Below are 18,093 nucleotides of genomic sequence, written 5' to 3'. Positions count from 1 at the left end.
CAGTTGGGAGGGTCTCTAACTTCACTGGAGCGTAAACAGTTGAACATTGGATCGATAACAAAATGGATCATGTCTACCAACTCTGTTGTACTGTATTTGCTATTGTTTCAACGAGACGTTCATCCCCTCGATTCTATTCACTGCCATCGTTCTCGTCTGTCCGTCTCCCCCGATTAGACCGTAAGCCCGTCAGTGGGCAAGGACTGTCTCTATCTCTTACCGATTTTTCCATTCCAAGCGCTTAGTCCAGTGCTCTGCACATAGTAAGCGCTCAATAAATACTACTGAATGAATGAATGTACTCTCTCAAGCACAAGCAGCGTGGTCGAATGGATAGAGCACAAGTCTGGGATTCAGAGGACCTGGGTTCCAATCCCTATTCCACCACTTATCTGCCGTGTGACCTTGGGCAAGTCAAGTGACTTCTCTGATCCTCGGTTCCTTCATTTGGAAAATGGGTATTAAGACTGTGAGCCTCATGTGGAATAATATTAATAATAAAAATGGTATTTGTCAAGCGCTTACTATGTGCCAGGCACTGTACTAAGCGCTGGGGTGGTCACAAGCAAAATGAGTCGCACACGGGCCCTGTCCCACAAAGAGCTCCCAGTCTTCATCTCCATTTTGTAGATGAGGTAACTGAGGCACGGAGAAGTTGGTATTTGTTAAGCGCTTACTACGTGCAGAGCACTGTTCTAAGCGCTGGGGTGGATACAGGGGAATGAGGTTGTCCTACGTGAGGCTCACAGTCTTCATCCCCATTTTACAGATGAGGGAAATGAGGCCCAGAGAAGCGAAGTGACTTGCCCACAGTCACACAGCCGACAAGGGGCAGAGAAGTGAAGCGACTTGCCCAAGGCCACACAGCAGACAAGTGGCAGAGCCGGGATGAGAACCCGTGACCTTCTGACTCCCGTGCTCTATCCTCTATGCCATGCTGCTCCTCTTCTGTAGAATTAGCTTCTATCTACCCCAGAGCTCAGTACAGCGCTTGGCACTTAGTAAGTGCTTAACAACTGCCCTTTAGAAAAGGGTCTTGGTAGGGTGTTCTGCAGAACACGCACAGTACGTGCTCAATAAAAATCACCGATTGCTTGATCCAGCAATTTCAGCCGCCATCAGATATCAGTTGGAGCAGAGAGTGGTCTGCCAGGAGGCACGTTCTTCCGCTGCTTTCCTTTCATTCAATAGTATTTATTGAGCGCCTACTATGTGCAGAGCACTGTACTAAGCGCTTGGAATGTACAAGTCGGCAACAGATAGAGACGGTCCCTGCCCTTTGACGGGCTTACGGTCTGATCGGGGGAGACGGACGGACGAGAAGGACGGCGATAAATAGAGTCTGCCTCTATGAAGCTCCCCCCTCCCTCTTTTGCCGTTAGTAGTTTTATCCTACTTATCCTACCAAGAGAAGCAGCGTGGCTCAGTGAAAAGAGCCCGGGCTGGGGAGTCAGAGGTCACGGGTTCTAATCCTGGATCTGCCGTGTGACCTTGGGCAAGCCACTTAACTTCTCTGTGCCTCGGTTACCTCTTCTGTCAAATGGGGATGAAAACTGTGAGCCCACGGGGGACAACCTGATCGCCTTGTATCCCCCGGTGCTTAGAACAGTGCCTTGCACATAGTAAGCGCTTAACTTTAGAGAAGCAGCGTGGCTCAGTGGAAAGAGCACGGGCTTGGGAGTCAGAGGTCATGAGTTCGAATCCCGGCTCTGCCATGTGTCAGCTGTGTGACTGTGGGCAAGTCACTTCACTTCTCTGAGCCTCAGTTCCCTCATCTGTAAAATGGGGATTAACTGTGAGCCTCACGTGGGACAACCTGACTCCCCTGCATCTACCCCAGCGCTTAGAACAGTGCTCTGCACATAGTAAGCGCTTAACAAAAACCAATATTATTATTACTATTATCCTAGTAGGAGGTATATCCAGCAAACCTACCCTCATCTCCTTCCCCTATTTTCCCTCCCTCCTGTGTCACCTACGCAACGGGGCCTAATGGAAAGAGCCCGGGAGAGTAATAATAATAATAAAAATAATAATAATAGGAAGAATACCTGTAGCATTTGTTAAGCACTTACTGTGTGACAGGTGCTGCACTAAGCACTGGTATAGACTCAAGGTAACTGGCTTGGATACATTCCTTGTCCCACAAGGGGCTCGCAGTCTTCATCCCCATTTTACAGAAGAGATAAATGAAGCCCAGAGAAGTGAAGTGATTAGCTCAAGACCACACAACAGACAGGGGGCATAGCCAGAATTAGAACCCAGGACCTTCAGACTCCCAGGCCCACACTCTATCCACTAGGCCACGCTGCTTCTCAGAGTACAATGCAATGGAGAGGGAAGACATTATCTATTTATCTACTTATTTATTTATATTAATGTCTAGCCTGTGAGCTCGCTGTGGGCAGGGAATAAGTTTGATATATTGTACTCCCCCGAACGTTTAGTACGGTGCTTTTCACACAGTAAGCACTTGATAAATACGGTTAATAATAATGATAGTAATAATAATGATAATAACAATAACATACTCCCTTCCCCCAAGGCACACAGTCAGCACTCAATAAATACGACAGACTCCCTGACTGACCCAAGGAACTTCCAACCTGTTACCACATCACTGGCCGGGACCCTGAGAACGCAGGGCAAAGAGCGATCGAGGGTGTGGGGAGGGGAAGTTCAGAGGGTCTAGGAAGGGGCGGTCTTGGGGGACGGGGATGTTTCGCCCATTTTCTCCTCCATCACCCACTCGAACAAGGTAGCTAACATCTGCTCATCTGCGGCACCCACCTCTATCCCAATGTGTCTGCGGGACATGTCTGGAAGGCCCATCAACTTTCCATCCTGGTCCAACAGGCCGAGCCGACCGCTCAGAGCATTGCAGACAAACCAGTCCTGCAGAACGGACTCGCAAATGGGAAACATCCTGCTTTGCCTTCCGTTCCCCCTCCCTCGTCTTCCGCGGGCCCACGCCGGTCTCGGGAGGCAAAGCCGGGCGGAGAGACCCGGCCCGCTCTCTTCAGCCCTTCGGACCGGCCTCCTCCTCGCCGAGCAACGTCCGAAGACGCGATGGAGGTCAGCGCCAACGATCGCTCGCCTACTTAGCTGCTGGTCCCTGCCAAGCTTACAGTGGACGGCTCAACCCATCGGTTCCGATGGTGTGGAACCTGAGGGTTCAGAAACAACAGAAAAATACACCCGTTTATTTCCGGTCCTGGAAAATGAAGTATGGAGGCGGTGGGTGGCCCGAGTGGGTGGGGAGGGAGGGAAGGTGGGGAAATAGAAAGAGGGGAGGTGGTGAAGGGGAAAAGTAACGAAAGGGTGAAAGGAAAGCTTGAGAATGTTTGAAGCTATTACTGAGGGAGACAAACCCGGAAAGGTCACGGCCCTGAACGACTACTTTAAAACTTCCCTGGACTTTGTCTTCTGACCTAACCCAGCTCCCCTGTCACATTGCTTCTGGAAATGCAGTGACATTTCAAGTCCCCCAAATTCTAGGAACTGTTTCTAAGCCGCTTTTCCCTTCCTACTCTCCTGTGGCAAAACAAATTCTGTACCAGGGAAGCAGAACATTTAAATTCTGCCCCTCGTGGATTCCATTTTTTTATTTGCAGTTTTAGAGGTTTACCAGAGTTTTTGTCCCACCCATAGAGAGATAATAAAAGTTATTTTCTCCTCTGTGACGGTCCAACCATAATAAAAACCACAAGCAGGCAAGCGTGATTATAGCAAACTACCCTGTACGTTCCAAAGCGGCAGGGGCGCTGCATGAGGTTTGGAGCCGGGGAAGAATCGTGAATAGCCTTTCACTGCCCCTGCCCAGATTTTTCCCACGAGGGCTCGCTGCTTTGGAACGGACCCCGAAGCGGCTTGTGAGGTCACCTATCTGTGATTGGATTTGCAGATGCCGATGTTTCAAGTTGAACCTGAAAGCACTCACCGGCCACTTTCATTTTGATTTTTCTCTTTTACATAAACAAAACCACATTGTAATTTCTTCCCCTGCTGCACTAAATCGTTTTCAGCTTTTGGAAATCCATGCTACGGTGCGATTAAAATAACAGAGTTCTGCTTCCCCCAGAGTGATTTTTCCCTCAGAGCAGAAGCCGCGGTAAAAATAGGAAAATCCAACCTCGTACTTAGTTCACTTGATCTTTTTTTGAGGCATCAGAGTTATAAAAAAGTCCGCGGTCAAAAGGAACATTTAAAAACTTGACCGTGTTGGGGCAGGGAACTTTGGGCGGGGGGGGGGGGGGGTGGATTTCCTTTCATTCCAAGACTCAATTAAGAGATAGCAAGACAAAACACCACATCTGTCCCCCGTTTACCTGCTGCTGAAATTTTCAACATGCATGTCTATTTCTACAGAGCAAAACACACTTAACGGAGACCGTAGAATTGTTTAGGCGATAGAAGCCTAAGGCTTCCCACACCGTAATAACATACAACCCTCCGTTCAGATCGGAAATCAACAGCTAACGTTACCTCCCGTCCCCTAATCAAACACATTACCGTTTTTACTCCAGTTAATTCAGATCATGCAAAACACTTTAAAGAAATGATCAATGCCTCCAAAGGTTCTATCTGTCTTTCCCATGCACTTTATCTCAATTCTCTTTCTACTGAAGGGGTAGTGAAATATCCCATCAGTCAGGCTGCTTTGAAAGGTAAATTTCTTTCAGAGAAATCAAAAAAGCTGGATTTTCCCCTTTACCATTCCTGGGGTCCTAGCCACAGACACAAAAAGGACCATGGGCTAATCCGATCGAGCGCGCGCATCTGAAACTGTCCCACCTGATGAAATGTGAAATGAATTCCAGCACGTTTAAGAAGAATATGGATTCTGCTCCCGATTCAAACAAGACGAGAACCTCCCCCTCTCCCTCGGTCGTTCGGAATTCCGACGAACTTACCTTGGTCGGCGAGACACCCAACAGAATATCTTTACGGAAAAATAAGTTCATTATTCATCTCAGTTTTGATGTGGTTTTTTGTCAGCTGGGAGCATTTGTGCTTCTCCCTGCGATTTGCCAATGCAAAGTGGGTGACTATGGCAATAAACAGAAGGACGGAGTGAGGGGTGGCCCAGCATCAACGCGGTTGTCTTGGAACTTTAGCTTCCATTAGTATGCAAATACTTAATGAAATGAAATCATACAACTGGAGAACAATACTTAAATGACTCCTCCGTGAAGATTTTCCAACCCGTGCAATTTAGTCAGCAGTTATAATGCCTCTGCTGCATCCTATCTTAGCAAAATGCCACTGCTAGCTCTTACGAGCTGAGTGTTGTCTGAGGACCCACGGATATCGATTCATTTAGCAAAACGTAGTTTGAACAGTACTCTTCCTGTCGAGGTGAAGCGGCCGGGCTTTGTGGAATAGGCTAGAGATGGAGAGAGAGAGAGAGAGAGAGAGAGAGAGACTATCTCACTCTCCCAACTGACCACAGGCAGGTGGGGGACTCTGGTTGGAAAAAGTAATCACTGAAATCCATCACTAGATTAAAATATGTTTTTGAACAGTTTGGTGACTAACCGTAGGACTCCGCAATTCAGGCGAAACATCAAAATAGGGAAAGATCTTTTCAGCAGCTCAGGAGTTAGTATGGGATCCTCTCCTGGCTGGCTGACTTCTGGGCCAAACTCACCTTCTACGACACAACATTTTTCAGGTGCTTCCCTTGCACCTGAAATACCTTGTTATTCCAAAGGGAATCGGGTCTCTCTTGGAAACCTCTTGTTTCTTTTCTGCAGTATTCCTGCGAGGTTTTTCTTTAGATTGGGTGCCTAGATCGCTCTCTTCTGCCCCCCAGGATTTCAGTACTGATGGTGATTTTGGTATTTGTTAAGCACTGACTATGTACTAAACACTACACTGCGGTAGACACAAGACAATCGGCTCAGACACAGCCCCTCTCCCAGATGGGGCTCCCTTTTAAGAAGGGGAGAGAGCAGGCATTGAATTCTCATTTTACAGATGATAATAATAAAAACGTTGGCATTTGTTAAGCGCTTACTATGTGCAGGGCACTGTTCTAAGCGCTGGGGTAGACACAGGGGAATCAAGTTGTCCTACGTGGGGCTCACGGTCTTAATCCCCATTTTACAGATGAGGTAACTGAGGCACAGAGAAGTTAAGTGACTTGCCCACAGTCACACAGCTGACAAGTGGAAGAGACAGGATTCGAACCCATGACCTCTGACTCCAAAGCCCGGGCTCTTTCCACCGAGCCACGCTGTGAAGTCAAGTGACTTGCCCAAGGTCACCTAGCAGGCAAGGTGGTGAAGCTGGAAATAGAACCCAGGTCCTCCGATACTCAGGCCCACTCGATTAACCTCTTTGGGTCAGGACATTTTAGCAAGCAGCACTTTAAACCCTGCTCTTTCATGGGTACAGAACTACCCAAAGCAAGTAGGACTAGGTTATTTTTACCGGAGCTAAAAAAGACTAAGGAAAAAAGTTTTCAGTATAGACAAGAGGAGATCCTTAAAAATCTCCTAAAGACTATTTCCCTGAAATCAGACCTTTACGGTCTCATCCCCAAAGCAACCAGGTGTCCTCAATCATGGTATTTATTGAGCGCTTGCTCTCTGCGCTGTACTAACCACTTGAGAGAGGACAAGACAACAGAATTAGAAGGTACCTTCCCTGCCCATAACGAGTTTACAACTTAGGGGCATCATTTTGTACCCAGTCCTCAAGCTTCAATCGTAGCTTTAATCTCCCTTTATTTTCTCCACAGCACCCTGCTAGCAAGCATTAACTTTGATGTCAATCACCACAGTCTTCTCACCATTCCTCTCCCTCTTAAATGATCCGACAACACACCTGGGAAAGATCAAAATCTCCACTTCTATCTTCAAAGATTATCCAAAGCAGGAAAACAATGTCTCTGAGTAACAGAAATGGATTCAGGGAGTTTAATAAATGATCGGAAGAAAGAAGGGAAGTGCTGTACATGGAAAAAGTGTACAAGTGTCACATTGTAAAAAATCAGGGGAGAGGGTGTCGCAGACACAGGAGAGAGCCATTCAGAAGTATAAGGGTAACACGGATCATCAGAAGACTGATAGTGCCCAAGTAAGGTTAAAGGACACAGATGCGGTCTAGTTTTTACTAATTAGGTGAGAAAATTGCATGTGTGAAAATGCATTTACAGAAGGGAGGTCCCCAAAAATAGCTGATGGGATGGGGAACTTAGAAAAAAATGGAAAGCATAGAAAGTAAATAATAATAATAATGTTGGTATTTGTTAAGCGCTTCCTATGTGCAGAGCACTGTTCTAAGCGCTGGGGTAGATACAGGGTAATCAGGTTGTGCCACGTGAGGCTCACAGTTAATCCCCATTTTACGGATGAGGGAACTGAGGCACAGAGAAGTGAAGTGACTTGCCCACAGTCACACGGCTGACACGTGGCAGAGCTGGGATTCGAACCCATGACCTCTGACTCTGAAGCCCAGGCTCTTGTGTAAGGGTAACACAGATCATCAGAAGACTGATAGTGCCCAAGTAAGGTTAAAGGACACAGATGTGGTCTAGTTTTTACTAATTAGGTGAGAAAATTGCATGTGTGAAAATGCATTTACAGAAGGGAGGTCCACAAAAATAGCTGATGGGATGGGGAACTGAGGAAAAAAATGGAAAACGTAAAAAGGACAGGACTACCTAGAGAGTAAACTCTAGATTGAGCTTGTTGTGGGCAGGTAACTCTGTTGTATTGTAGTCAATCCGTCAATCAAATTTTTGAGTGCCAATTTCTGTGTGCAGAGCACTGGCTTGAGGGAGTACAGTATAACAATATAATAGACATTCCCCAAAGTAGACAGTAAGCGCTCGATAAACACACTGTTTGGTAGAGATATGTTACTTGTGGCCAGTGAACATATTTTGGATCAGAGCAAAGTACTCGGCTCTATACTGCATCATGCATGAGATAATTATTTCGCCCCTTATGCTGACAACAAAAGGGTGCATAGAATAGGCGATGCAAATTTAAACTTTGCCCCGGGGAATCTGCAAGTCTGCAAACCCGAAATCACATATAATCCACTCAGTGGCGAAGGTGAATTAAGAAGAATAAAATGGGGACAGAAAACCAAATAAGAGAAGTTGTCTGCTTGAACGAGCATTTAAAATTAGAACATTTGAGTATCCCCTCCCAAGGAAAGAGGCATGGAAGCTCATTGTGGGCGAGGAAGTTGCGTGCTATATTGTTCAGTGCTCTGCAGTAAGCACGCAATAAATACGACTGATCGATTTGTCTACCACCAAGCTGGGTCGCCCCTGGAAAGTTTCCGGTACTCTATCGGTCTCGACCATGGGAGGAAGTAGAGAAGCAGCGTGGTTCAGCGGAAAGAGCCCGGGCTTGGGAGTCCGAGGTCATGGGTTTGAATCCCGGCTCTGCCACTTGTCAGCTGTGTGACTGTGGGCAAGTCATTTGACTTCTCTGGGCCTCAGTTCCCTCATCTGTAAAATGGGGATGAAGACTGTGAGCCTCACGTGGGACAACCTGATGACCCTGTATCTCCCCCAGCGCTTAGAACAGTGCTCTGCACAGAGTAAGCGCTTAACAAATACCAACATAATCATTATCATTATTATTACTACCCCTTCATTTCCTAGCTTGCCAGTGGCTAGCGAGTGGCAGGCCATCTGCTACAATTCAAAACTTCCCGCGCTGAGCAGCAGCGGCGCGGGAGAGAGTCGAGGGCGGACACTCGGAATGACTGCACAGAAGGAGGCAATGGCGAACAGCTTTGCATGAAGAAAACTCTGTGGATCCACTACCAGAACGAGTGCAGATGGAGGCGGGGCCTTCTGGGAGAGCTGTGTCCGTGGCGTCGCTATGGGTCGGCGACGACTCGACGGCGTGTGACAAGACACTGGAACCTAAGCTTAAGTCACGTGGTTTTCAGGAGGCAGCAGGGCCTAGTGGCAAGAACACAGGACTGGGAGTGAAGAGAACCGTACTTGACGATGGACAGGTCGTTTCCTCAGTTTCCTTGTCCGTAAAATGGAGATCAAATAATCTGCTGGTCTTTCCTCGCTTAGATTGTAAACCCTAGGTGGGTCAGCGACTGTGTCTTATCACCTTGTATTCATTTATTCAGTCGTGTTTACTGAGAGCTTACTGTGTGCGGGGGCACACCTCGTATCTACCCCTGTGCTAGACTTATAGAAAGTGCTCAATAAGTACCCATGATGAAGTGATTGTTAGGCAAATCGTGACCGCTTAATAAACGCTATTAGGATTACTATTGTTATTATAATTAGACACCAGAAAGTGCAGCTAAGTGTATCCCCGAACCATTCTGCTCTTATTGCATACCAGAATAATAATAATAATCATGGTATTTGCTAAGCTCTTACTATGTGTCAAGCACTGTACTGAGCGCTGGGATAGATACAAGCAAATTGGGTTGGATACAAACCTTATCCTACATAGGGCTTACAGTCTTATTTCTCACTTTACAGATGAGTTAACTGAGGCACCAAGAAGTGAAATGACTTCCCTAAGGTCACACAGCAGACGAGTGGCAGAGGCAGGATTAGAACCCATGACATTCTGACTCCCAGGCTTGGGCGCTGTACACTACGGCATGCGACTACCTCCGCTAGTCAAGGCCAGTTCCAAATCCTCTGAGAAAAACAGGGTTATATCCTTTTCTTCTGAAGCAGCACGGAGTAGTGGATAGAACACGGGCCCGGGAGTGCGAAGGGCCTGGGTTCTAATCCCAGCTCTACTACTTGTCTGCTGTGTGACCTTAGGCAAATCACTTCACTTCTCTGTGCCTCAGTAACCTCATCTATAAAATGGGGATGAAGACTGTGAGCCCTTTGTGGGAGAGGGACTGTGTCCAATCCGATTTGCTTGTATTCATTCAATAGTATTTATTGAGCGCTTACTATGTGCAGAGCACTGTATTAAGCGCTTGGAATGTACAATTCGGCAACAGACAATCCCTGCCCATTGATGGGCTTACAATCTAGTCGACTGTATCCTCCCTAACATTTAATACGGCACCTGGCACATAGCAAATACTTAATTTTTCTTTTTAACGATATTTGTTAAGCACTTACTATTTGCAAAGCACGGTTCTAAGTGCTGACAGTTATTATTATTATTGCTGAAACTGAAGTAGTAGAGCTTCCACCAGCTTGCAGGTTCCTTCCTCATCCTGACACAGATCAGGGAATAAAAATAATAACAATGGTGTTTGTTAAGCGCTTACTATGCACCAAGCGCCGTTCTAAGCAATAGGGCAAATACAAGGGATTGAGACTGTCCCACGTGGAGCTCACGGTCCCAATTCCCATTTTGCAGATGAGGTAACTGAGGCACAGAGAAGTCAAGTGACTTGGCCAACGTCACGCAGCAGACAGGCGGTGAAACCGGGATTAGAACCCACGACCGCCGACTCCCAAGCCCGTGCTCTCGCCACCAGGCCATGCTGCTCCTCTTACGGAATGGAATCCCACCCCCTGTGAATTCCTAAGCGAGGCAATTCAGAGAAAAGCAAGTACCAAATAGAGAAAAGGCAATGTGTGTTCAGAGAGCTCTCTTGACTTAGTAAGCAAACAGCTTGGCAGATAAAGAGAAAAGTCCCTCTTCTCCAAAAGCCTCATTAGATGTGTTCGCGCATGACGCACATACCGGGAAGGTACCGAATCCTCATAGACACAATCACTTTAGTCAAGATGACACAGAAAGTTGGTGCTTTACTTGATCAGGAAAAGAAATGGGGTCAGGGAGACTATAGAGTCCCGACCGCCTTAAAGAGAAATTAAGGAAAATTATTCACCTCACAGGCTTTGGCACAGTAAAAGCTGCCATGGATATCGGGAAAGAAAACGTTAAATTTGAGAATGAAGTGGAGTTTAAAGCCACTGATCAAAATTAGGTAAAGGCCTACGAGAAGCTGAATAAATTCATTCTTAACAGAGCAACATCAGTGAGTCTTGCAGGACTTGACAACCAAGCAAGGCTTTGTCCTGCAAGTTCAGATTAGGGCAGAGATCTTTTGAAGCGGGTCAAATCACTCAGCTTTCCAAGTCATTTCTCTCCAGCGTGTCTATTGTTCTCTCAATCCATCCTCGGTGGTCTGCAAATCAGAAAGTAGTAAACTAGGCAATTCATAAACTAGAAAAAAGCAGCGTGGCTCAGCGCTTGAGCCCGGGCTTGGCGGTCAGAGGTCATGGGTTCGAATCCCCTCTCTGCTGCTTGCCAGCTGTGTGACTTTGGGCAAGTCACTTCACTTCTCTGTGCCTCAGTTCACCTTCTATCCCCCAGTACTTAGAACAGTGCTTTGCACATAGTAAGCGCTGAACAAATAGCCCCATTTGTTTATTATTTTTATTTACAGTCCAGAGGGGGAGATGATTATGCTTCTTGTCGAGGCTCATCATTCAACCAATCAATCAATGACATTTGTCACGGGGAACTCACATGTTTAACTGCTCAATAGTTATTTATTCACTTGCGTCTATTAGCAACTTCTTTTCTCCCCACTGTAACTGTGTCAAATTAATGCCCACTATCTCCCCTCAGTTAAGGGCAAAATCCTTTCAGGACGGGATTGTGCCTTTCATGTCTTTTTGCTCCCCAAGGTTGTTTTGGTTTTAATGGTATTTGTTAAGTGCTTACTATGTGCCAGGCACTGTACTAAGCACTGGGGTAGATACAAGGTAGTCAGGTTGGACACAGTCCATGTCCCACGTGGGGCTCACAATCTTAATCCCCATTTTACAGTTGCTGTAACTGAGGCACAGAGAATTAAGGGATTTGCTCAAGGTCACATGCAACAGACAAGTGGTGGAGCCAGAATTAGAACCCAGGTCCTGAGCTCTATCTATTAGGTCACGCTGCTTTTCAAATTTCTAGTAAAGTGCTCCAAACCCACTGAGGTGCTCAGTAAATACTGTTTATAATGACAGCTAAGCAAAAAAATGACTGTTTGAGATCGAAAGTTTGGTGAAATTTATTCTCTAGCAGACTTGGTGGGTTTTAAATACACCCAGAATACTTTGGAATACACAGACAAGCCACTCTTGACTAGGGCGATCAACAACTAGAAAGGGCCACGCCGGTGAATTTATTAAATAATTTGGAAGAAGGAATGTTTTGAGGGCAGGTTGTACTCAACATTTAGGATACAGTTACCCATGGTCTCACTGATCAAAGAAAGGATGGGAGTCTCCTTTCTTCCTATATTTAAAGTGATAATGAAATGACAGTCATAATAATGGTATTTAAGTGCTTCACTGTACGACGAGCACTAGGCTAAGCACTGGAGTAGGTCCAAGGTAATCAGATCGGACACAGTCCATGTCCCATGTGGATTTCACAGTCTAAGAGTAAAGGAGAGTATGGATTTTATCCCCATTTAATAGATGAGGAAATCGGGACACGGAGAAATCATGTCAATTGTCCTAATTCCCACTGCTGGCAAGTAGCAGAGTCGGGATTAGAACCCAATACTATTCCAGAAGTATTGAGGCAAATGGCCAGTGGCTAGGCAGTAAACTTCACTTTCTGGATGGCGGTTAGGGAGAGGAGAAGCGTTGACCACCTGCTTCATTCCTCCCCATTCACACTCTGGTTGTAATTATGATAATAATAATTGTAATAATAATAATAATCATATCTGTCAAGCATTCACTATGTTCTAAACACTACAAAATCAACACTTGGGTAGATGCAGTCTTTTTCATTGGCTTTTCACTCTGTAACAGGGAGGGTGCCTCAGGGCTGAGTCCTGGATCCCCTCCTATCCTCCAATTCCACCTGCTCCCTTGGAGAACCCTTTTCCTTCCATCACTTTGATTCTATTTATTGCTATCGTTTTCGTCTGTCCGTCTCCCCCGATTAGACCGTAAGCCCGTTAAAGGGCGGGGACTGTCTCTGCTACCGATTTGTACATTCCAAGCGCTTCGTACAGTGCTCTGCACATAGTAAGCGCTCAATAAATACTATTGAATGAATGATTCAACTACAATCTCTACACGGATGACTCCCAAATCTACCTCTCCTGCTCTGACCTCTCTCCTTCTCTGCCGTCTAGTAATTCCTCCTGCCTTCAAGACATCTCTACTTGGTCGTTCCACTGATAACTCAAATTTAATACCTCCAGAACAGAAATCCATATTTCACCACCCCAAACCTGTGCTCCACTTGTCTTTCCCATCAGTGTAGATAACACCACTATCTTCCCTGTCTCCTAAGTCCATAACCTTGGCACTGTACTCAACTCGACTCTCTTATTCAACGAACATATGGAATATGTCGCCTAATCTCATCACGGCTAGAGAAGCAGCGTGGCTCAGTGGAAAGAGCATGGGCTTGGGAGGCAGAGGTCATGGGTTCGAATCCCGGCTCTGCCGCTTGCCAGCTGTGTGACAGTCACTTAACTTCTCTGTGCCTCAGTTACCTCATCTGTAAAATGGGGATCAAGACTGTGAGCCTCACGTGGGCCAACCTGATTACCCTGTATCTACCCCAGCGCTTAGAACCGCGCTCTGCACATAGTAAGCGCTTAACAAATACCAACATTATTATTAAAATCCTCCTTTCCTCTCTATCCTAACTGCTAATATGCCACATCTCAGTTTCTATCCTATCAATCGAGCAATCAGTTGATTAATCAATCATTCTAATTTGACAAGTTTGCAACTGCATGGCACATTGCACTGCGAAGGAAACTAGATCCTCTCCACCGAGGGTTTACAAACTACAAGCGCATTTTGAATGTCAGGCAGCTTAAAGATAGAATAAGAAGAGAAGGCCGGCACTAACTCAAAGCTGGAAAATCTCCAAAAAAGCTGAAGTCGGTGACTTGTTTTTGAGGACCAATTCGGGATTGCGGCAGCTTGCTTAGGGAAGCGGCGTGGCTTGGTGGAAAGAGCAGGGACTTGGGGGTCAGAGGTAGTGGGTTCTGATCCCGGCTCTGCCACTTGGCAGCTGTGTGACTTTGGGCAAGTCACTTCACTTCTCTGTGCCTCAGTTACCTCATCTGTAAAATGGGGATTAAGCCTGTGAGCCCCAGGTGGGACAACCTGATTACCTTGTATCTACTCCAGTGCTCAGAACAGTGCTTGGCACACAGTAAGCAATTAACAAATACCATTATTATTATTATTACTGACCTGGTGGACGATGTCAACCACAGCTCGGCCCCGAGGGACTTCCAGTTGGGCTTGGGCTAATTATTTTTTTCCAGTGGCATCTGTTGAGTACTTACTACGGGCCAAACACTGTGTTATGCACTGACAGATCGACCACTTCTCAGTTTCTATCCTATCAATCGAGCAATCAATCGATTAATCAATCATTCTACTTTGACAACTTTGCAATTACATGGCACATTTCATTGCGAAAGAGCCAAATCCTCTCCAAGCATGGCACCGCAATTGAAATTAGCTACCAATTTAATAATCATCATGATGATGATGATGATGAACAACAATAATGAGCTTTAAGAATAATAAGAATGGAAGTTACCTCACCTGTAAAATGGAGATTAAGACTGTGAGCCCCACGTGGGACAAGCTGATTTCCCCGTGTCTACCCCAGCGCTTAGAACAGTGCTCTGCACATAGTAAGTGCTTAACAAATACCAACATTATTATTATTATTATTATTATTATTATAACGACACCCAGCGTGGCTTAGTAGATAGAGCACGGATCTTGGAGTCAGAAGGAGCTGAGTTCCAATCCCGTCTCTGCCACGTGCCTGTCGTATGACTTTGGGCAAGTGACTTCACTTCTATGGGCCTCAGTTACCTCATCTGTAAGATGGGGATTAAGAGTGTGAGCCCCATGTGGGACAAGGACTGTGTCTAACCTGATTAGCTTGTATATACCCCAGAGCTTAGTACAGTGCTTGGCACATAATAAAGTGCTCAACAAGTACCATTATCATTATTATTACCATTAATAATTAATGATAATAATAATAATAATGATCTACTTCATGCCAAACACTGTACCACACCTTGGAGTAGATACAGAATAAGCAGACCGAACACAGTCCCTAGTCCACATGGGATTAACGTCCCACGGGACTCACCGTCGAAGTCGGAGAGGGAGATCAGGCGTTTTATCCCCATTTTTAGATGAGGAAACAGAAGCACAGAGAAGCTGAGCAATTTATCCAAGATCCACGGCAGGGAAGTGGCAGAGCTGGGTTTAGAACCCAGGTCTCCCAACTCCCAGACCCCTTCAGTTCTTACTAGTTCACACGTGGAATTAAATATACAGGTTTTGCCCATTCTCAACGAGCAAAGTCTCTCCTCTGTTCCCCTTGGGTTAAAGGCAGTTAGGGAGAGGAATTAATCTTGCCAGCCCTGGATATGATTGTTTTGTGACTTGATTTATACTTGATACATTCCTTGAGGATAGAATCACCTTACCTCTCCACTGGATTAGAAAGTGGTCGGTCACCTGGAACCAAAAATGCACCTGGGTGTCACGAGCCCAAGAAAAATTCAGTCCATTCTCACAGTCTAGATCAGGGTGGACATTCATTAACTCTTTTAGACAAGGGCCACGTTGGAGTTGAGTAACATTTGAAAAAATAGCTTCCCCAGGGCTTGAAACAATTGATGTAACACTGAACACGCCAACTTGAAATCTGGATCTTGACTATGCACTTTTCAGGATTATGGCAGAGAGAGCCATTAGACATTTGGGCTTCACAGATCTCTGATAGATAAGGAGCCATTTTCTCCAACTGAAAGGTCGAATGTAAAGTTAGGCCCCACTTTATGTTTTAAGAAGGGTTAGAATTCAAGAGGCCTGCTTTTCACTCTGTCAGCGCCAGCCCTGAAATCAAACTGAGGCATTTTTAGATCGGCAGATGGCAATTATTTGAGGTTAGCAACCGAACTCTTAATAAAACCATCATGAGAACCTTCATACCCACTAGGAGTTAACTGATTGAGAAGCAGCATGGTGTAGTGGATAGAGCGTGGAGCCTAGGAGTCAGAAGGTCATGGGTTCTAATCCAGGCTCCACCATTTGTCTGTTGTGTTACCTTAGGCGAGTCACTTCACTTCTCTGGGCCTCAGTTACCTCATCAGTAAAATGGGAAATGAGACTGTGAGCCCCACGTAGGGCAGGGACGCCATTCAACCCAATTTACTTATATCCACCCCAACGTTGAACAGTGCCCGGCCCATAGTAAATGCTTAACGGATACTACAATCATTATTATTATTCTTTTACCACTTAATAATGGTGGTATTTGTTAAGCTCTTCTTGTGAGCCAAGCACTGTACCAAGCGCTGGGGTAGATACAAGAAAATCAGTTTGGGCATAAGCTCTGTCCACAAGGGGCTGGCTCAGTGGAAAGAGCACGGGCTTTGGAGTCAGAGGTCGTGGGTTCGAATCCCGGCTCGGCCACCTGTCAGCTGGGTGACTGTGGGCAAGTCACTTCACTTCTCTGTGCCTCAGTTACCTCATCTGTAAAATGGGGATTAAGACCGTGAGCCCCACGTGGGACAACCTGATTCCCCTGTGTCTACCCCAGCGCTTAGAACAGTGCTCAGCACATAGTAAGCGCTTAACAAATACCAACATTCTTAAGCAGGAAGGAGTAGGATTTAATCCCCATTTTAAGGATGAGGAAACTGCGGCACAGAGAAGTTAAGTGGCCTATTTGAGGTCACACGGCAGATAAGGGGCAGGGGCAGGATTAGAACCCAGGTCCTCTGACTCCCAAATCTGTACCCTTTCCACTGGACCAAACTGCTTCTACTGGAAGTTACAGGATCAAGATCGCTACGGTGTCTGGTCCAGATTAGAAACTTTTCATCTGATGACAAGTGAACACTTACCTCCCCTAACTTTTATATTTCTCCAGTCAATCCGTCAATCATCTGTTAGGCACTTACTGTGTGCAGAACACCGTACTAAGCGCTTGAGAGAGTACAACAGAGTTGGTAGGCACACTCCCTGCTCATAACGAGCTTACGGTCTAGAGAAATAAATTACAGCTATGTGTGTAAGGGAGGGGTCAATAAAGGATGCAAATCCAAGCACAAAGGCAACAGAGAAAGGATATGGGAGAACTGGAAATGAGGGTTTAGTCGGAAATAAAGGGTTTAGCTTTCAATAAAGCTCTGAATTTGAGGGGTTGCAAATTCTATCCCCCAAAACCTTAGGTTTAGGTTCTTCCCAGACTGGGGCTTATAATTTCCCAGTAGAACCTTATCCTGAATATGTGTAATTTGATCAGGAATCACACTTTAACTAGACAAGGAATGCTCTGAAGCCACAGTCCATCAATTTTCCTGTTGTGATCAAAAAAGCGTTCAAAGTGCCACAGTCCGGTTGCTGATAAACGGCTGATGAATACACTGATTTATCCATTCAGAGAAGATGAAAAGAGAACACCACTAATGGACTGATCGACTGAGCCGCACTCGCTGTTTGGGATGCCCTTTTTTATCATCTCTAACTTTACCCTTGAATCCAGTGTGGCAACTAGATTGTAAACTCCCACTAGCTTGGTCATCTCCATTCTTCTTCTTCTTATTATAGTATCTGTTAAGCACTTACTATGTGTCAAGCACTGTTCTAAGTGCTGGGATAGGTATTCATTCATTCATTCATGCATTCATTAAATAGTATTTATTGAGCGCTTACGATGTGCAGAGCACTGTACTAAGCGCTCGGAATGTACAAATCGGCAACAGATACAGTCCCTGCCCTTTGACGGGCTCACAGTCTAGTCGGGGGAGACGGGCAGACAAGAACGATGGCAATAAATAGAGTCGAGGGGAAGAACATCTCATAAAAACAATGACAACTAAATAGAATCAGGGTGATGTGCATCTCACTAAACAAAATAAACAAAATAAATAGGGTGATGAAGATATATACAGTTGAGCGGACGAGTACCGTGCTGAGGGGGTGGGACGGGAGAGGGGGAGGAGAGGGAAAGGGGGGAGAAGAGGGTTTAGCTGCGGAGAGGTGAAGTGGGGGGGGGTAGAGGGAGCAGAGGGAAATAAAAGGGGGGAGCTCAGTGTGGGAAGGCCTCTCGGAGGAGGTGAGCTTTAAGTAGGGATTTGAAGAGGGGAAGAGAATCA

General features: G+C 45.9%; 1 protein-coding gene across 5 annotated transcripts in view; it reads right to left on the bottom strand.

Moving 5' to 3' along the window:
- DLGAP1 (DLG associated protein 1) overlaps positions 1–18,093 on the bottom strand; it is a 978,335-nt gene that overhangs the window by 351,055 nt on the left and 609,187 nt on the right. Inside the window, exons 1-2 of one of the 5 annotated variants that reach the window (XM_029066590.2) lie at positions 4,914–5,372; positions 2,791–3,167 (exon numbers count right to left, since the gene is read on the bottom strand). The exons of 3 other annotated variants lie outside the window; for them this stretch is intronic. In XM_029066590.2, coding sequence (XP_028922423.1) covers positions 2,791–2,925 — 135 coding nt within the window. In that variant the 5' untranslated portion in view covers positions 2,926–3,167; positions 4,914–5,372. Of the gene's footprint in view, positions 1–2,790; positions 3,168–4,913; positions 5,373–18,093 lie in introns of those variants that run through there. One more of the 5 variants, XM_029066593.2, reaches the window with a different exon arrangement.

The sequence above is a fragment of the Ornithorhynchus anatinus genome, chromosome 5 (genome assembly GCF_004115215.2).
Source record: "Ornithorhynchus anatinus isolate Pmale09 chromosome 5, mOrnAna1.pri.v4, whole genome shotgun sequence".
NCBI classification, from domain to species: Eukaryota; Metazoa; Chordata; class Mammalia; order Monotremata; family Ornithorhynchidae; genus Ornithorhynchus; species Ornithorhynchus anatinus.
The sequence above is the reverse complement of the archived record's forward strand: the minus strand, read 5'-3'. Positions and strand labels throughout refer to the sequence as shown.